We start from the raw sequence: 18,663 nt of genomic DNA on the forward strand, positions 1-18,663 counted from the left end.
TCACAGGTCATCTCAAGGCTGACCTCTGCAAGACATAGCTGACAAAGGAGTATCAGGAACAATGAGAAAACTAACATCACTTTTAATAGGTTTACAGTCTGGGGTGCCAACGAAGCTGAGGAGTGGCCCTGGGCTACTGCACTGTCCTCCTGCCAGCACCCAGCATCACAGCTTCCACCTGTGGGACAGGCCAGTCTTCCACCTTTGTAGGGCTTTTGAGCACCTCTTGCTATGTAGGTGTGGGAGGTTGCCACAGAGAACGATTGGAGTACAGCCAATGATCTCTAGGCCACCCAAACCCAGTAACTGACTGAGGATGCTGGGAACTTTAGAAGAAAATCCTGGACTTTCAGAGGGTTTTCTTTCTGTACACTCTCTCCCTGAAATTCTCTCTGCCTTCGACATCAAAGATCCCAAACCATGCACCACAGCAACTGTGAAGGACTTAGAAGCAAAGAGTGTGAGATTTGGAAGAGTTTAAACCTTATGAACAGCGCAAGGAAGAGGCTGAGAGTGGGGATGCTTCTCTCACACAGCTCAGAGAAACCACGTACAAGCTGAGTTCTCCTCTGGGTAGATACTTGTACAAATGAATCTAAGGGTGGTGAGATTCCAATCCATGGAGACGAGGGGGAAAGGATTCTGTAGCCCTCTACTACGGTGGAAAATGGATGACTTTGAAAAAGTAGAATGACATGATCTGAAAAGGGGATCCAAAGTTTATTTGGGGGTCGCCTGGGTGGCATAGTCAATTAAGCATCAGCCTTTGGCTCAGGTCATGATTCTAGCATTCTGGGATTGAGCCCCACATTGGGCTCCCTGCTCAGCAGGGAACCTGCTTCTCCCTCTTCTCCCCGTTCCTGCTCTCTCTCATTATCTCTCTCAAATAAATAAATACAACCTTTAGAAAAAACAAGTTTATTTGGGAACGGAACTGTGTGTGTGTGTGTGTGTGTGTATTTGGGGACACAGAATTGCCATACAGCCTAAAACAACTGCTATTCAGAAAGCCCTTTGATGGAGAATTTAGGATCATGAACTTCTGAAAAATTCCAGGTCTCTGTAGTGGAATACAACCTAATCACACCTCTCCTGACAAGGTGGGAGTAAACAGCATAACTGATAGGCTTCCAGGCCACCGGCACCGTTCCAGTGGGAAAAATCATGGCAAGAAGCTGTAAGTCACACTACCCTGAGGAGAATGAGGCTGGCACCTCAGTCACGCCGACCAACCGAAGCCTGTGATGTGGTGCCCTCTGCGCACTGCCTCATGGAAACAACAGAAGCCTTCCTGTGGGCCTGACCACGGACCTGAAAGGGAGACTGGTCAGGCGCTCAGAGCAACGGCGCTTCCCCAGAGCCCCACACCGCATATGGCCCAGGAGGCACATCCAGAAGAAATACAGCTGAACTGGTTCCACCTTCCTCAGGACGTCAGGACTCCTGTGGCAACTGGGCGGCTTTCTCACGAACTTTCTGACAACGAACCTGGAGTACTCTCTCCATTTACAGGTGGAGAAATGGAGGCAGACAACATAGAGTAGTAACTGGACTAATGAGGAACAGAAGTCCATGGACCCCAATTCATCTCTTCAGCAGGTTCCATGTCTATGAAGAATGGAGCTAAGTTAACCATTTGCAAATTCTTAATGAAAAATAAAATCAGACCAAAAAACTCCAAAGCCCCATCTGAAAACTGGGCCAAAATGCCCGGCAGCCACCACAAAACGCCTCATTGTGCATTTCACTCAAAGGTGGAATTCTTCCTACTTCTTGGTGGGGAGTTGTCACCAGGACCCAGTCCTGGTAATGCCCTACTAACCGCATTACTATGACCCAAAGCCTTGCTGGAGAGATTAGCCAGTGGGCCTGGGACCTGGCTGACTTGGGCTGCCTGACAGACAAGGTGGATGGGTCAGGACAGGGTTCTGGAGGAGTGCTTGCCACCGATTCACCACTCCTTACCATCCAGGCAGTGCTTTGCTTTCCACCCCGGGGGGGCATATCTCAGTTTGTCTGGATTGTGACTGAACTGTTCAAGAACTGCATCTGCTCTACAGCAGTTTCTGAAACTTGCAGAGTGGACACAAATCCCCTACAGGTTCTGATTCCATAGACCCGAGGTAGGGCCTGAGAGTCCGCACATTTACAAGTTCTTAGGCAATGCCCACCCTGCTGGTCCAAGGACCACACTTTGAGTAGCACTGCCTTCTATCGCATACTCCCCACCCCTGGAATAGACCACCTCTGTGGGTACAGCAGCCCCTCTCCCCTCTCGAGTCACTGGTTCTGCCCTGTCCTCACCCCCCCCTTCCCACCAAGGATTCTGGAAGAGACCAATCACACGCACAATCTGAAGGCCACTTACATTTGGTGTCTCATGTTTTCTCAACACACTTTCTCGGTCATAGAGAAAATAGGAATTGGGCCATCAACAGGCCCAGAATCATGGTGCAACCACTCTGGAAATTTTTTGTCAACAGCGACATCTGAAGTTAGTCATCAATGTTAGCTGTGGCTCAGCCTCAGCAGGCATCTCTAACTCTGCTATGTCGTCTCTCCAGAATCCTTTTAGCTTTTCTGCCTGTCCTACCCCTTTAAGAGCTCAGTATAGCTTTTCTAAAGGGTGTCAACCAGACCTGCAGAGGGCATCCCGGGGGCTGAGCCATCACTCTTGAGCAAAATGTCAAGTTATGTGCAGTTGGTAAGTGTGTACTGGCTGAGGGACAAAGGGAAGGGGCTGGAGGACAGCCCACCCCAGGATCAGACATCTGCCCCATAAATGAGATGGTCTCTCTATAAAATCTTTGTGGGGGGAATCCCTGGGTGGCTAAGCGGTTTGGCACCTGCCTTTGGCCCAGGGCGTGGTCCTGGGGTCCTGAGATCGAGTCCCACATTGGGCTCCCTGTGTAGAGCCTGCTTCTCCTTCTGCCTGTGTCTCTGCCTCTCTCTTTCTCTCTGTGTCTCTCATGAATAAATAAAATCTTTAAAAAAAACATGAAATAAATAAAATTTTTGTGGGAACACAGACCCCTGGGCACACAACCCTACTCAGCGTGTACCAAGATATGGTTTTTCTTTGTAGATTTAGAGTAGATGATGATGGACTGGAAGGAATCAGTACTTGTTCTCAATATGTACTCCTGTGACATGGTAAGGTCCCTGAACATTAGTGTTTTCTATACTGCACTTTAAAGACTGCCCTCTAAAAATAGCCACCAAAGAACTCCCAAACCCTACCATCCTTCCCTCACTAATTCAGTGTGGCACCCAAAGCTAAGACACATCCCTTCCCTTCACCCAGGGAAGAAAGCATATACATACCCAGTTTGGGGACAGGCTGCGTGTCCCAGAACTGGTAGCTTCGCTTGCTAGCCTCCTCCATGGTTTTGGCAGGCCCTGGCCCACTGAGAATAGTTCAATGGCCTTCTGTATTTCCTGGATCCTCTCGGCTGGCAAAGAGTTCATCTGGATGAGACAAAGTTGGGGAGAGAAAAGGCCCATTATGTTAACAAACACTTTTGATTAATCACAAGTGCAAGAGTTAAGGGGTGCAACTCAAGGAAGGGGTATGATCCCAACCCCAGAGGTCAGATGTCATATGACAACCAAAGAGTGGTTGGTGATGGTTTTTTGAAGGGTGGGTGCTTCCTACAGGGTTTCTCCTTCTTAGTCTCATGTTTGAGGGCAAAAGGAATACATGCTCAGTGTAAAATTTCAAACAATGCAGAAATGTATAATACATATAGAAAGTAAAAACCCAACAATCCCGCCCCTGAAATATAATCCTTATCACCAAAAGTCTGAATTTAGGAGGTAGGGTGAGAAGAGGCAAATATAATTTCAGACTTTTTTGCATGCAAGCTCCAAACACACACACGCACAATTTTCAAAAACTAGAACTGGGTCATACGGTATTATTCTACATGTTGTTCTTTAAATACGGTCCTAGAGACCTCTCCATGTGGACACACAGATCTGCTCATTTGAACTGAGTCCACTTTGTGGATGGACCACAATATATTTAGCAAGTCCCCCGCCGATGTGCATTTTCGTGGTTTTGTTCTTCAGCTTTACAAACAATCCGTAATGAAGTTTCTTGTACATCTATTTTTGCTCACTGGAATATATATTTCTGTAGGATAAAGTCTATGAAAGAGACTTTCTGGGTCAAAGGATATGCACATTTGAAATTGTAATATAGGGACGCCTGGGTGGCTCAGCGATTAAGCATCTGTCTTCAGCTCAGGGCGTGATCCTGGAGTCCTGGGATCCAGTTCCATATTAAGCTCCCTGCATGGAGCCTGATTCTCCCTCTCTGCCTGTGTCTCTGCTTCTCCCTCTGTCTCTCACGAATGAATAAATAAATAAAATCTTTTAAAAAAAAGAAATTGTAATATATATTGTCAACTTGTTCTCTAAAAAGAGAGTATCCATCAATAACCCAAGGAACAGTGTGTTCATTTAACTAGTATCAACTAATAACCCAGTGAGCACGTGTTTCTCTTGATCCTCATCATTAGATTTCCCAAATCTTAAAGTTTCCAACCAAGGAGGGAAAAAATATTAATTTTAATTTGTCAATTTAACTATCTTTTCATACACTGTGTCAACGTGCATTTTTAATTTTGTAAACTGCCCACTCATTTCATTATTTTAAATTGACTGACTGATATATTACAGATGTTTTCCCAGTCTATTTATCTTTTTAACTTTTACAGAGAGGATTTAAATTTGTCAATTTTTCTTTTAAAAAGAAAAGCTTTTTGGCTTTTATGGCTTCTGGGTCTTACATCAGGCTTACGATTATATAAAAATACTCAGAATTTCTTCTGGTATTTTTACTATGCTACTTTTTTTCCCCATTTATATTGAGGACAGGGAGAACATAAACTAAATGCTTATACTGCTTATTCTTGGGAGGTAGGACAAGTGCTTTCCATTTTCTTCCTCTTGTTAACGTTTTTCATAAATTCCTTTTTTTTTAAGATTTTATTTATTTACTCATGAGAGACAGAGAGAGAGAGGCAGGAAAAGCAGGCTCCCTACTGGGAGCCTGATGTGGGACTCAATCCTGGGACTCCAGGACCACAACCTGGACCAAAGGCAGACAGTCGCTCAACCACTGAGTCACTCAGGCACCAGGTCTTTCCTAAATTCTTGACAATGAACTGCACCCCTCTCACAAAGAGGGAAAGGGAGATTATGTAAACGGTATTTTGTTAAATGTTTCTGATTTCAAAGTGAATCATTTTGATACATGCTGGAGCTCAAATCCCCCTGCAGTCTCCAAACACCCACCTCCAGACAAACAATGAAACAAAAGTTTCTAAAGCTAAAGCACAGGCTTGGGCTAGAATCCTTGGCCCAAAGACCTGGCTGAGCCATTGCTCTCATCCTTAATTTTTTTTTTTTTTTTTTAAAGTAGGCCCTATGCCCAACATGGGACTTGAACTCACAACTGCTAGATCAAGAGTTGATCTTTACCACCTGAGCCAGATAGGCATCCTATTGCTTGCAGCTTTAAAATAAGGAAGACCCCCCCCCCCCCCCCCCCCCCCGCCACCTCCCAAGTAGGGATGTTGAAGGTTTGGGGTTAATTTAAATGAAGTGCCTGGTGGTCAACAATGGTGGTTTGGAGGTTTTTTTCCATAGTGGATTTAATACTGAGAACAGTAAAAAAATTACTTGAAGCCATTTCTCAACAAGGTAGGAGATTCAAGTTGAAGCACGGTATTTGCGACATAAAAAAAGGTGAGGGTATACTGGGGTGAGACTGGATCTCTTGTGAAGCTTCTAAGAGAGGGATTCTATGTTTAAGCTTCTCCTGGAGACAACTCTGAAGGGGGCAACACTTAGCCTGAAATAAAGGGTTTTCTTTTATAATTTTTATTTATGAAATAAGCCAATCCCTGCCCGTACTTTTGGGTTTCAGGTCATGTGTCAGTTTTAGTTGTACGGTCTAGGCCAGTGGTTCTCAATGGTGGACCTCAGAAATGGACCTTGTGGGACTCACAGCTTCCATTACAATGACTACAGCAATAAGGGAATGCTCGCAATACATAAAGATTGGCCTTAAAAAAGAACAGGCCCTTTCTTCTCCCAGTGCTGAGGACTTAAGACAGAGGTCTGAGAACCACTGCTCTAGGCAGCAGGGGCTGTTTAGACAGAATTCTCTCCAGCACCTAGCACAGCAGCACATGCAGTTCTGTACCTGGACATACTGAGGGGACAACATGCTTGGGAGACAGCGTCTAACCTGCTGTGTCTCTTAAGGTACCAGGAGCAGTTTCATCACCTAGGTCTAGGGCAGCAGAGGGCAGCAGAGGGATCCAACTCCTCCATCTTGAAGCAATACCAGTGGAGACTGTCAATTTGAATTGTTCCTATACATTGACCCCCAAACTCTCTCATCTGAGAAAGCGACTCTTGGTCACAAGAAAACAGAGCGTCCTTGTTACCTTCACAGGCTGATCCTGGGCTGAATCTGTCTCATTGCCTTTCTCTTTCTTCCTTTTTTGTTTCTTTTTCTTCTTTTTGGCTCCAGTGTCATTGGCTGGACTCAAACCACTGTAAGACAAAATAAAGACTGATGCAGGGCTTTTAAAAAATCATCTGTTTGGAGCTACACTGACAAAGAGCTTTCTGGGGAGCCAGACCTTCCTTAATCAGGCCTGTTGGCTTCAGAAGCTGACTAGAGAATCCAGGTCCCAGAGGGGCATTTGGAGGACACCAGCAAATGCAGCTCTCCTCACTCCCACCAAGTTCTGGGAGGTGTGTGTGTGTGGCGGGGGGGGGGCCTGTGCAAGAAATATCTTGTTTGGAAGGACCTTTTTAATTCTTGCTTTTATTTTATTTCCTTCAGATTGCAAGAGTGCTGGCACCAAAGGCAAATGGTTATTGTTAACAGGGCATTCATACCACCAACACTTCCTCAGAGCCCTGAATTTAAAACGATGACAGCCCAAAGTGGTCTTTTTGGAAACCCTTTCTCGCCCCCACTCCCATCCTCTCAGTGCATAAGGCTTATTGAGATTCCCCAGCTGGATCTAAAGCTCAAGGCAGTACTGCAAAGGGAGGGAGGGAGGGAGGGAGGGAGGGAGGAGGAAGGAAGGAAGGAAGGAAGGAAGGAAAAGGCAGTTAAAAAAAAATTCAAAATTAGTAGTTCCACCTGAGAATACAGTGAATTCTAATCTGCAGGATCAGCTAAGTGTAGGGTTTTTATTTTTTAAAGATTCTATTTATTTATTCAAGAGAGACACACAGAGAGAGGCAGAGAGAGAAGCAGGCTCCCTGCAGGGAGCCTGATGCGGAACTTAATCCCAGGACCCCAGGATCACGACCTGAACCAAAGGCAGACGCTCAACCACTGAGCCAGCCAGGTGCCCATAAGTCAGGGTTTTAGCTGTATACTCTAGATAACCAATTTTAAAAGAATTAAAATAGTATAAAATACATTTTCCATACTATTATGATAAATTCCATTTACGCTTTATTTTATAATTCAGAAAGTCTTCTTGGTATTAAAATGCCTTGGGGTGATTATGAATATTAATTGTCTTCTCATAGCAAGTGGTACTGTGTAGGGAAAAGGCAATCTGCAGCAAGAGCTGCCATTTCCTGTGGGAGATGTACCTATTCCTACTCCTGGGAGGAGTGCTGGCGTTTAGACTTCATGACCTTACGCTTGGACTAAAGTTACTTCCAGCCTGTGCTGAATCTCCCTGACTTCACCAACTTTCTGCATCATTGTCAACTCTAGTCAGCTGTGGGACGTAGCTCTGTGAAAAGGCTTTCCATGCTAGAAAGTTTGTCCCTCCCATGCTAGAAAGCCTACAGTGAGAGCAGCCTCTTAACCTAGAAGGTACTGAGCCCAACTTTTCCCCAGGCCCATAACCCTCAGTTCCTAGCTAGGTCATTCACTCTTCCCCTCACCCTACTCTGGTTTACCTGCCAGCACCCATCTGCCAGGCCTCTCAAAGGTCCCTGCTGCAGGGAGACTATGAAGTCAGGGAGATCCAGGAAAGGCTGGAGGTCATGGGACGCCTGGGTGGCTCAGTGGTTGAGCGTCTGCTTTTGGCTCAGGGCATGATCCCAGAGTCCTGGGACTGAATCCCACATCGGGCTCCCTGGATAGAGCCTGCTTCTACCTCTATGTCTCTTTCTCTCTCAGTGTCTCTCATGAATATATAAATAAAATCTTAAAAAAAAAAAAAGGCTGAAGATCACTTTAGTCCAAGTGTAAGGTCATGAAGTCTGGACACAAGAGCAACTCCTAGGTATTATCTTAATGGGATACAGAAGGCATACTATGAAAGGAAGACCAATAACATTCAGAGGAGGAATAAGGTGAACTCCTAAAACCAGATGCTCTCTGCAAAACCCTCAAGGCCATGGCAAAGAACAGGAAACAGGAAGTCATTTATGGCCTAAAGAAAATTCTTTCCACTTAGTAATTCAATGTTGTTATCATCTACAGGCCTATTTGCAGCCTATAACAATTCTATGTGATTTTAAAATTCCAGACATATTCTCACTTTAGTCTCAAGATTATATGGAACATTATAAAATTGAAAAACCAGTTGATGTTAGGAAACAAAGTGGTGTCCTGCCACTGATACAATGTATAAGTCCTCGTTCATTTCAGCTTATGGAATGAGTTACCTGGTCCCTGTATATGAGTTACCATAAAAATACATATTTTTAAAATAATTTTATGGATTAAAAAAGGTCAAGGCAAAGAATTGCTGTGTGTTAACCTTTTGGATATTTACTAAACACATTTTCACATAAGGAAAACAGAAGAAATTACTTCCTCCAACTTCAGAAATCTTTCCAAGTAAATCACTAAGAAATCACCTTCCTGCCCTTGCTCTGCTATTCAGTAGAGACACTTCTGTGCAGCCATCACCTCATGAACCTGTTTCTGTGGAAGGATCTTTAGATCGAACTCTTGTTCTGTTTTATTATGCATGATCAATATACATGCCTGACAAACTCCAAGACCCAAACTAAATGCAGAGAGTGAATTTCATTTTCCTTTTACTGCCCTAAATTTGAATACATAGCTACTGAGCAACAATCTTGTTTCAACTTGTACATCAAATATAGAGACAGATGAAGAACAAAGGAAAGTGAAAAGAAAGAAGAGTCCTTTTCACAGAGCTGCTAGGTACTGAGCTACAGCCACGAGAACACATTATGAGCTCACCATGTCTCACAGTCAACAACCCAGAAAGGACAACTGACTCAGAGATTTCCTTTTTTTAAAAAAATTTTTTATTTATTTATGACAGTCACAGAGAGAGAGAGAGAGAGAGGCAGAGACACAGGCAGAGGGAGAAGCAGGCTCCATGCACCGGGAGCCCGACGTGGGATTCGATCCCGGGTCTCCAGGATCACGCCCTGGGCCAAAGGCAGGCGCCAAACCACTGTGCCACCCAGGGATCCCCAACTCAGAGATTTCCAAAGAGTTCACTAGGGTTTAGTTTTCTTTTCTTTTTTTTTTAAGATTTTATTCATTTATTCATGAGAGACACAGAGAGAGAGGCAGAGACATAGGTAGAGAGAGAAGCAGGCTCCATACACGGAACCTGATGTGGGACTTGATCCTGGGACTCCAGGATCATGCCCTGGGCCAAATGCAGGCACTCAACCATTGAGCCACCCAGGCGTCCCTAGGGTTTAGTTTTCAAGGTGATTATAGTAATACTAATTACTCAAAAGAGACCAAGCTCAGAGGCCTTGAGAGTAAGTCTTCAAGAAGCCTCCTAGGAAGCCAACACCATTTCAGAGAACAGCTTCCATTTGGATTTGCGGAGAACCAAACCAGGCGATCCACTGAAGCAGGCTAGTCCTTCTCTAAGAATTCAGGATAATTTTTAAAGGGACCTGAAGTCCACACCCAGCAGGTGGGTATCTCAGGATGTATAGTGATTCTGCAAATTGAAAGAGCAATCTCAGAGTGCTCTAAGCCTTCCAGTCACCTTAACACACTCCAAAGAGATGGGCCAGAATCATGGAATACAGAAAATCAAAGTCTGACTTTGGTTCGTTTGGTTCCAAAAAAATGAGCAAAGAATCAGTGAAATCTGCCTTCCTGGGGAGAAGGAGGCTCCTTACAATGGAAAAAGACATGAAAGTTAACATAAAAATTTTGAAGTTTACACTTTAAAGCTGATAAGCTCAAGTCATTAATGACCAACCTAGTGAATATGGGACAAATTAGCAGAATGACAGAGCCAGGAACGGGGAAGACAAGTGATTTAAAAAATGTCTTTAAAAAACTGGGGAGGGAGGAGTGCCTGGTTGGCTCTAAGTTAAGCATCTGCCTTCTGCCTTTGGCTCAGGTCATGATCCCAGGGTCCTGGGATTCAGCCCCGCATGGGGCTCTCTGCTCAGCAGAGGGCCTGCTTCTTTCTCTCCATGCTGCTCTGCCTACTTGTGCGTGCTCTCTCTCTCTCTCTCTCAAAGTCTTAAAAAAGAATTTTTTTTTTTTTAATTTCAGTAGGCTCTATGCTTAACATGGGGCTTGAACTCCTATCCCCAAGATCAACAGTCTCATGCTCTATTGACTGAATCAGCCAGGAGTCCCAAGAAATGTCATTTTTTAATGAAGGCCAAGATGTTCTAAGTTCAAACTAGAAATCCCATGGATGCTCTGGTATAAATCAAGGCTTGGGGGAGGAGATAGAAAATGAGCCTCAGTGCTGATTTCTAGAAACAGAATGCAATGCCAGGATGTGGAAGTGGGTGGGAGGAAGGGCACGCTGACATATGAGCAGCATGAGCACAGAACTTCCAGATAACATGACAAGCAGTAAGGGTCCATAACATAGGCCTCCTCTCCATCCTACTGGGTAACAAAATCCACTCAAGGGTGCGTGGTTGGGGAACAGAAAGCTGTTCTTGTGGGGGAGTGCAAGCTCAGCCAGCAGCTTGCTGAAAAGAATCTCAGGGCCACCCAGCTTAACTTGCTGTTTACAGAAGAGGAAACCAAGGCCCAGACATGTGAGACAAACTGGTCACCAACTAACCAACTGGTACCCAGGGACAATCCACCAATTTCTAAAGACTTGGGCCATTCCATCCCAAACACTACAGTCTTGTTTCCATGGGAATTTATCTGAGACTCCTCCAAAGTCAAAAGAACACTGTTTCATCACACAGGGCCTTAAAACAAATTTCTGTGTATCAGAGGAGCACATATTAAAGGCAAGGAGGAAATAGTAAATAAATAAATAAAGGCCAGGAGGAGAGTGAGCAATGCTTTATCCAGAAGGCCTCCTCTGACTACACTAGCTCTCACTGGTATCTGGCTAAGATTATGATCTCCCAAAAGATTTAATACTTCACATATAATGTGTTGTTTCCTACCTTCCCAGTAAGATTAAAAATTGCCTAGCATAGGGACATCTGATACAGCTGTTTCCTGTAGCACCTCCAGTTGCACCGAGTGCACAGTTAAGAGTTCAACAGATAACGTGCTTGACTGACACTTTTGAACATAATAGACTAAAATAAAATCCTGGAAAGCTAGAGCCCGAAAGGGGGTCAGCAAATCATCTCCAATGTTTCCATAGGACAGGTATGTTAACAGTCTATGAAAGTGTGGAGATGCTGTGCTCTTTTGAACGAACCACTGGTTGAGATTTTAAATAATCAACTTTCTTATTAAATTATCAATTTTCTTATTTATCATCTTCTCCCTCGTTAGGACCTGTCCTATTTCTATAAAGTTATAACAAAAAAGCTCCACTAAAACTATTTAAAATGGTTCCAACGTCTTAAATACAGACAACAGGGTTAGTTTTGATTATGGGATCAAAGAAAAAAAAAGTCCAGAAAATAAAATTCATAGCTTTTGGTCACTTATTTTCTACCCTAAAAACTGGAATTCTTTGGGCTAAAATTCAACATTTTCAGAGAAACCTATTTAAGCCTAGGTTCTGATATCTTTTGATTCTACTTTTGGATATCAGGAAATCTTTCTGCAAATCTGTTTACTTACAAGGTGTGGTATGTTCACCAATAATCCTATCGGGGGGATCCCTGGCTCAGAGTTTAGAGCCTGCCTTCAGCTAAGGGTGTGATCCTGGAGTCCTGGGATCAAGTCCCACATCGGGCTTCCTGCGTGGAGCCTGCTTCTCCCTCTGCCTGTGTCTCTGCCTCTCTCTCTCTCTCTCTGTCTCTCATGAATAAATAAATAAAATCTAAAAAAAAAAAAAAAATCCTATCGGTACTCAGAAGGCCCAAAGAGGTGAGTGCAGTGGCATACAAGGGTACCTGGGTGCAAAGCACATGGTATGACTCAGTCTCAAATGTCTATCCTCTGTACTGCTATGACTGCAGGCTCACTTACAGTCATACTCCAAAATCTGTAGTCCCACCCATTAGTTAAAGAAAAAACTGTGTAAATCATAGATGATGGGAAAAATAAAAATACTTTAGTACTGCCATCAAGGTACCCAGAGAGGCCTGTGAAAAGAACAGCAGGTTGTGGGAAGGGATTACAAAAATTGCTTTTACTGACATCCCCTGCCTTTCCTGGGACAGGAATTTTGAAGGTGAACAAGTCAGCTCTTGTCATGGAAGATAACTGGTTTTGTTTTTTTTTTTTAGGGGTCACAAAAGCTCTGATATACTAAACTTTATTTTTCATTTTTTTAAAGATTTTATTTATTTATTCATGAGAGAGAGAGAAAGAGAGAGAGGCGCAGAGACACAGGTAGAGGGAGAAGCAGGCTCCATGCAAGGAGTCCAACATGGGACTCGATCCCAGGACCCTAGGATCACACCCTGAGCCGAAGGCAAGTGCTAAACCGCTGAGCCACCCAGGGATCTCCATACTAAACTGTTTAGAATGGGACTGAGACAAATGTAAATTCCACATCCTCTGGGTTGCTTTGGTGAGCCACCCCATAACCTGCAACTCCAAGGTCAAATCAAATGCTGTTTAGAGACCATTTTCAGTAATTTTCTGAGCAATGACTCACTGCTGACAGAAATTTCACACACTAGAATGATGTGAGGAAAAGATACTTGTCCATTAAGAAAAGTTTAAAGGAGTCAGCCATCTCCATCACCAACTGACTCCCTAGTCTGGGAAAGTCCATGGGTTACTGAATGGATCCAAAGACAGGACTCACATTGCTGCAGTCAGGAGGCTGAACTCAAGGCAGTAGGAAAAGAAATCCAGCAAGTCCAGCAACAGAACCTCCACGATGTCAAAGGAAGAGGTAGAGACGCAAATCCCAAGCCTCACTATGAAAGCTAATTCAGTCTTTGTAAGTGAAGTCTAGGAGATAATCCATGGAACAGGCTTAGCACAGTGGCCAGAACTTAGTAATAACAACAGAGAACATTTATCAAATACCACAATGGTGAAACCTTTTCAGCTGTCTCTCAAAGTTAGCAGAAGTAGAAAACATTACTAAGCAAGTACTGATTCTATCGAAGAATTTTAGTTTAGGTTTTGTTGCTGTTTTGTGTGTCTTAAATGCAGTAACTGCAAGAGCACTTTCCTTGAGGAATCAGAAGAGAGGCTTGCAGGGCAGAGATTTTAGACAAGGTTACAGAGAAGAGCTGAAAAAGCTCCTCCTAAAGTTACTCAGTCTACGGTCCCCAAATCTATGGACTCTGAAGGCAAAGGGTTAACTGCAGACTTAGTAAAGCTGGGAAATTTTAGAGTGAGCACATTAGTTAAACAATGTGAAAAATCAGCAAAACTGGTGTGCCATGAGCAGCAGTCTCCCTGAAATAGGCTCTCATTTGCTTTTCATTTCTTCTGCTTTCCAGTCTCTTCTCTTTGAAGCAGTTCTTGATTAGTTTCTTTTTTAATTGCCACTTAATTGGGAAATAAAATTAGAACACTTATTTGATATCAGTGATGAGGTTTCTCTTTTCATTTCTGCTTTGATCTAGTTTTGAAAAACCAAAAGCTGAAGGGAGAAATTAAGAAAAAGGCACAGAAAAGATTTCTTCTTTCCAAGAGCTAGATGCAGCTATATGCCACCAAATAAATATGGAAAGAACCACTCTCAGAGAATCGGAAGAATAAAACAAAACCAAGTAAAGCTGGCTTTATGGAATTTCCTTTCAAAAAGGCCTCTTTTTTTCTCTTAAGTTTCTTCATAAGAGGTAACAGCTCAGGACTAGTGAGAAAAACTTACAAGAACTCATCTTAACCTGTCCCCATAGAGTAAGAAACCAGGATAGGAAACCGACATTTGACATTCGTATCAAAGGGATGGCTTAGCAGCATCTCAGCAGTATCCATGACATTGCAAAATAAATTCTAAAAGAATCCTAAAGAATCCTAGGGGTGCCTGGGTGGTTCAGTTGGTTGGGCATCTGCCCTCTGCTCAGGTCTTGATCCCCTCAGGGATGAGGCCCCATATCAGGCCTCCTCCCCAGTGGGGAGTCTGCCTTTCCCTCTGTTCCTCCCCTAGCTGGCTCTCTCTCAAGTAAATAAGTTTTTTAAATGAATGAATGAATGAATCAATCAATCAATCTTAGGAACAAAACAATATAAAAGTCTTTTCCTGTTCCAATCATCCAAATAAACTTTACTTGTTTGCTAACCCAAAACTAAAATCTACTGCCAGCTAAAAACGTTTATTCCTTAGCAACAATTCTTGGAAAGCCTTTCACTAAAAACAAACAAGCAAATTAAAGCTTTAGATGAATGATGAACTGCAGGGGGCTACACTATTAAGATAAGATAGTCTTAGTCTGAGGGCACCTGGGTGGCTCAGTAGATTGAGCATTGATTCTGAATTTCAGCTCAGGTCCAGGGAGCTCTGAATTCAGCAGGGAGTCTGCTTGGGATTTTTTCTCTGCTTCTCTCTTAATTCATGCATGCACCCACTTGTGCACATTCTCTCAAATAAATTAAATCGTTAAAAAGAAAAAAAGATTATCTTAGTCTGACTCTACTCTCAGTTGCTCAGGATAACTTATGTCAGGCAAGCAACTGGGGGATAAATGCTGTCTGTTTTCGTTAAGTGGATTAAAAAAATAGCATATAGAGAAACTGTAAAGATACATATATATAAAACACATAAAATAAAATATATACACACATTGCGTGTATGCATGTGCACATATATGTGTATTTAAATATATATGTGTATTTATAGGAATATAGATCTCATCAAATGTTTAATTATGGAAGAAACACATGATGCAAGAAGTCAAGGACTAACCTTATATACAAAGGGACACAAGGAACTACCACAACTGTATTTCCTATTATTCCAGTGTACGGATGTAGTTCATTTCATTAGTGTAAAGTACTGTGAGCCCATCCTGAAAGGAAGGCCTTAAAGGGAATACAGGTTGGCTTGAACTATCATTAACTTTTATTGCATATTAGACTCATCAGCATAAAAAGCAGGTGCTCCCCTTCTATTCTTACATCACTTTTTTTTTTTTTACATCACTTTTGAAAACATTTTAAATAATATTAAGACAAGAAAAATTTCAAGAAGCCAAAAACACAGGGGAAAACTTTCAGGACAAATTGGGAGGATCCCTGGTTTCTGTAGGTATTTCACAGAAAACTGCAGAAAGGCTCACAATGAGGCTGATGTGGGGAAGCAAAATGTGTAAGACAAATCTGACACTCTTCCCCTCAGTGAGAAGAAACTCCACTAACACTGAACTCTGAGTTTTAACATTTGCCATTTGTTCATCCAGTAAGTAATCACTAACGCCCATGAAGTGCTAGGCGTCTCAAAAACATGGTCCCTCTACTCAGGCACCTTATAGTCAGGTGAGGCAGGGACTGGATACATTTAACCACTATCATAAAAACTACAAAAAACAAGGTATGTGATAAGAATACAAGCTGGAGAAAGGAAGAACAGGGAAGATTGGAAAGAAGAAGGGGAGGGAGGGGCCAGGCTGTATTCTGGACATTATCTCATTTAATCCCTATAACTGGCCGTTAAGTAACTTTCCCAAGGTTACAGGATAAGTGTCAGAACCAGGCTTTGAACTCAGGTATGAATGACCCCTAAATCCATGCTCTTTCCGTGCTACACTGCCTCTTTCCCAAATCATTTCCTCTGACAATTAGTGGGGAAATACTGACTCCACCTCAGATTCCAAGTGCCAAAAGTAGCGTGTCCTCCAAGCTAGGTCCTTTGTTTTTCACCTGCCACCTCCAAATTTATTTACCAGATCGCTAGATTTGGGATGCTAATAAATTTGTTCATCCAGACCACATATAACCATGTACAACAACAAAACACCACCAAAGTTTTTCTTAAGGTTATCATTTTTTGTACTATAAATAAAACACAGAACTTTCTGCCAAATACTTTTTGCAAAAGATCATAGGGAATATAAAACGAATTAAAAAGCTACAGATGCTGGTCAGGACAACAGTTTAGTAGAGAAAAATAAAAGCAACTACACACAGAGCAAAGAAAAAGCCATACTTTCACTTCTGAAATGACTTTCAAATTCATCAACTCTCTCATCTATGATTAGGATTTCTATGCAGGAGGGGTGCACTTTCCCTTCTTCCTTTTCCTATTTCCTCTTTAAAAGTCCTTCCTTTCTTAGCAATCTCAAACTTCAAGGCTTTTGTTACATTAGATCTATTGCAAGTTATAGCACTCATAAAACCAGATCTGACAAACTTCCTTTTCCTCTACATTCTTCTTGTGAATTTTCTTTAAAAGATTTTATTTATTTATTCATGAGACACAGAGAGAGAGAGAGAGAGAAAGAGAAAGTAAGAGAGAGAGAGAGAGGCAGAGACAGGCTCCATGCAGGGAGCCCGATGTGGGACTCGATCTCTTGATCGCGGGATCATGACCAGAGCCATAGGCAGACGCCCAACCTCTGAGCCACCCAGGCATCTCTTGTGAATTCTTTTTTTTTTTTTTTTTATGATAGTCACACAGAGAGAGAGAGAGAGAGAGAGAGAGAGGCAGAGACACAGGCAGAGGGAGAAGCAGGCTCCATGCACCGGGAGCCCGATGTGGGATTCGATCCCGGGTCTCCAGGATCGCGCCCTGGGCCAAAGGCAGGCGCCAAACCGCTGCGCCACCCAGGGATCCCCTCTCTTGTGAATTCTTAAGGCTGGTCCAAGAACATAAAAGCTAGATTTTTTAACCTAAGGATTTATCACAAGCAGATCATAAACTACTTAATTAATCATTTGCTTTTCCATCTCTCCAAGACAGTGTATTTTAAGTTTATTCAAAGATTTCAACCTTCTACCTTTACCTACAGGACTTCTGCTAATATTGCAAATGACTTGATGGCTATAAAAATGGGACCACCCCCCCCCACACACAATCAGACTTCCACAGACTCAAAGTTATACATCCAAAAAAGTCTCTCCTAACTTAACGTTCAAAAACATATACGTAAAAACAAAACAAACATAATCGTAAATATAGACAAGGACAGAGCTTCAGTACCAGCTACTGTAACAAAACGAAGAAAGAAGAAGGATAGGGTGTGGCTCAGGAGAATGAAAACTGATGTAGGAAAAGAACAACACTGAAATGCCTGATGAATTTCTTCTCCCCAAGTAACAGTTACTAGTAGTCAAGACTCTGAAGTACAGGAGATACAGTATTAAACCCAGTTCCAATCCCTGTCTAAGATGCACCATCACTCAATTTCTTGAAGCTTTGAGGCTATTTCACAAAATTAATAGAGGGAAGATCCTGGAAGATCTAATTACACACTGTTCAGGAAACTTATGGATTATTTGGAACAACGGGCACTGTATACATCAAAACATTATCATACAGTAATTACATGTCGGGTTTATAAGGTAAGTCTGTATTTTGAGATTCTCCTGTTAGTGATATTTTACAACATAATTATGGTTTGTACAAGCTGATTTATTTCCTCATTGAAGGTGAGCTGCAGCAAAATGTTTTATTATTCGTTTATTGCTAATCACGTTGTTCACACATCTAAGTAACGTTCCCTTTGAACTGTAGTTAGATTGACTCGTGTTGTGCCATCGAAACCACAGTCCAACATGCTCTTTTCCCTGAACGCGGGTGAAGCACACGAGTGGAACATTACGCAGAAGAACTTTTATATAATAAAAGTATTGAATGTCTCCGGCCCTTAATATACTGAGCACCCACCCTGGTAAATGACAAAGACAGCAACCAATCGCCAGGCAGGATCCCAATGTCTCCGCCAATAAGAATGTGGGGGTGGGGCTACCCTAAGCTCCCGGTGACTTCCCCGCACCCCAGAGACCCAGGTTGTGGGAGACTGGACGGGAATTGGACTCCGAGGATATCGTTACCCCCGGCTGTAGCTGTTGTCCTCCTCGTTCTCGCAATCGCTGCAGTGCTCATGGCCGTTTCCGTTCCCTTCCATCATCTGCGGCAGCGGAGGTGCCGGCGGCTTCACTGCTGTCTCACTCTCGTCCGCCATCTTGAGTTGCGAGAGCCGGCCTCCGCGCCTCGCTACATAGGGGGTTCCTATTGGACGAAAGGAACTTGCGGTTTATTCTGGGTTTTGTAGTTTTTGTGGCGAAGGGAGCCGTAACGAGGAACACCTCATTCCCGCGAAACCGGAACAAAGTGACTACAATACCCAGAAATCATGAAGGGGGCTGTCCTGGCTGGGGGCCAGCACTACCCGGAAGTCCTGGGCGATCAGCCGCGTTTTGAG

The 18,663-nt window shown here is 43.1% G+C and overlaps 1 protein-coding gene across 1 annotated transcript in view; it reads right to left on the minus strand.

The window, feature by feature from the left end:
- The window catches only part of NMT1 (N-myristoyltransferase 1), a 31,070-nt gene extending 12,617 nt beyond the window's left edge, over positions 1-18,453 (minus strand). Inside the window, 4 exon segments of the mRNA XM_055324333.1 lie at positions 3,325-3,402; positions 3,405-3,468; positions 6,462-6,570; positions 18,293-18,453. Of these exon segments, the coding sequence (XP_055180308.1) occupies positions 3,325-3,402; positions 3,405-3,468; positions 6,462-6,570; positions 18,293-18,423 (382 nt within the window). The 5' untranslated portion in view covers positions 18,424-18,453.
- Between the last annotated feature and the right edge of the window lie 210 nt (positions 18,454-18,663).

Source organism: Nyctereutes procyonoides, unplaced genomic scaffold, assembly GCF_905146905.1.
Source record: "Nyctereutes procyonoides isolate TBG_1078 unplaced genomic scaffold, NYPRO_anot_genome, whole genome shotgun sequence".
Taxonomy (NCBI): Eukaryota; Metazoa; Chordata; class Mammalia; order Carnivora; family Canidae; genus Nyctereutes; species Nyctereutes procyonoides.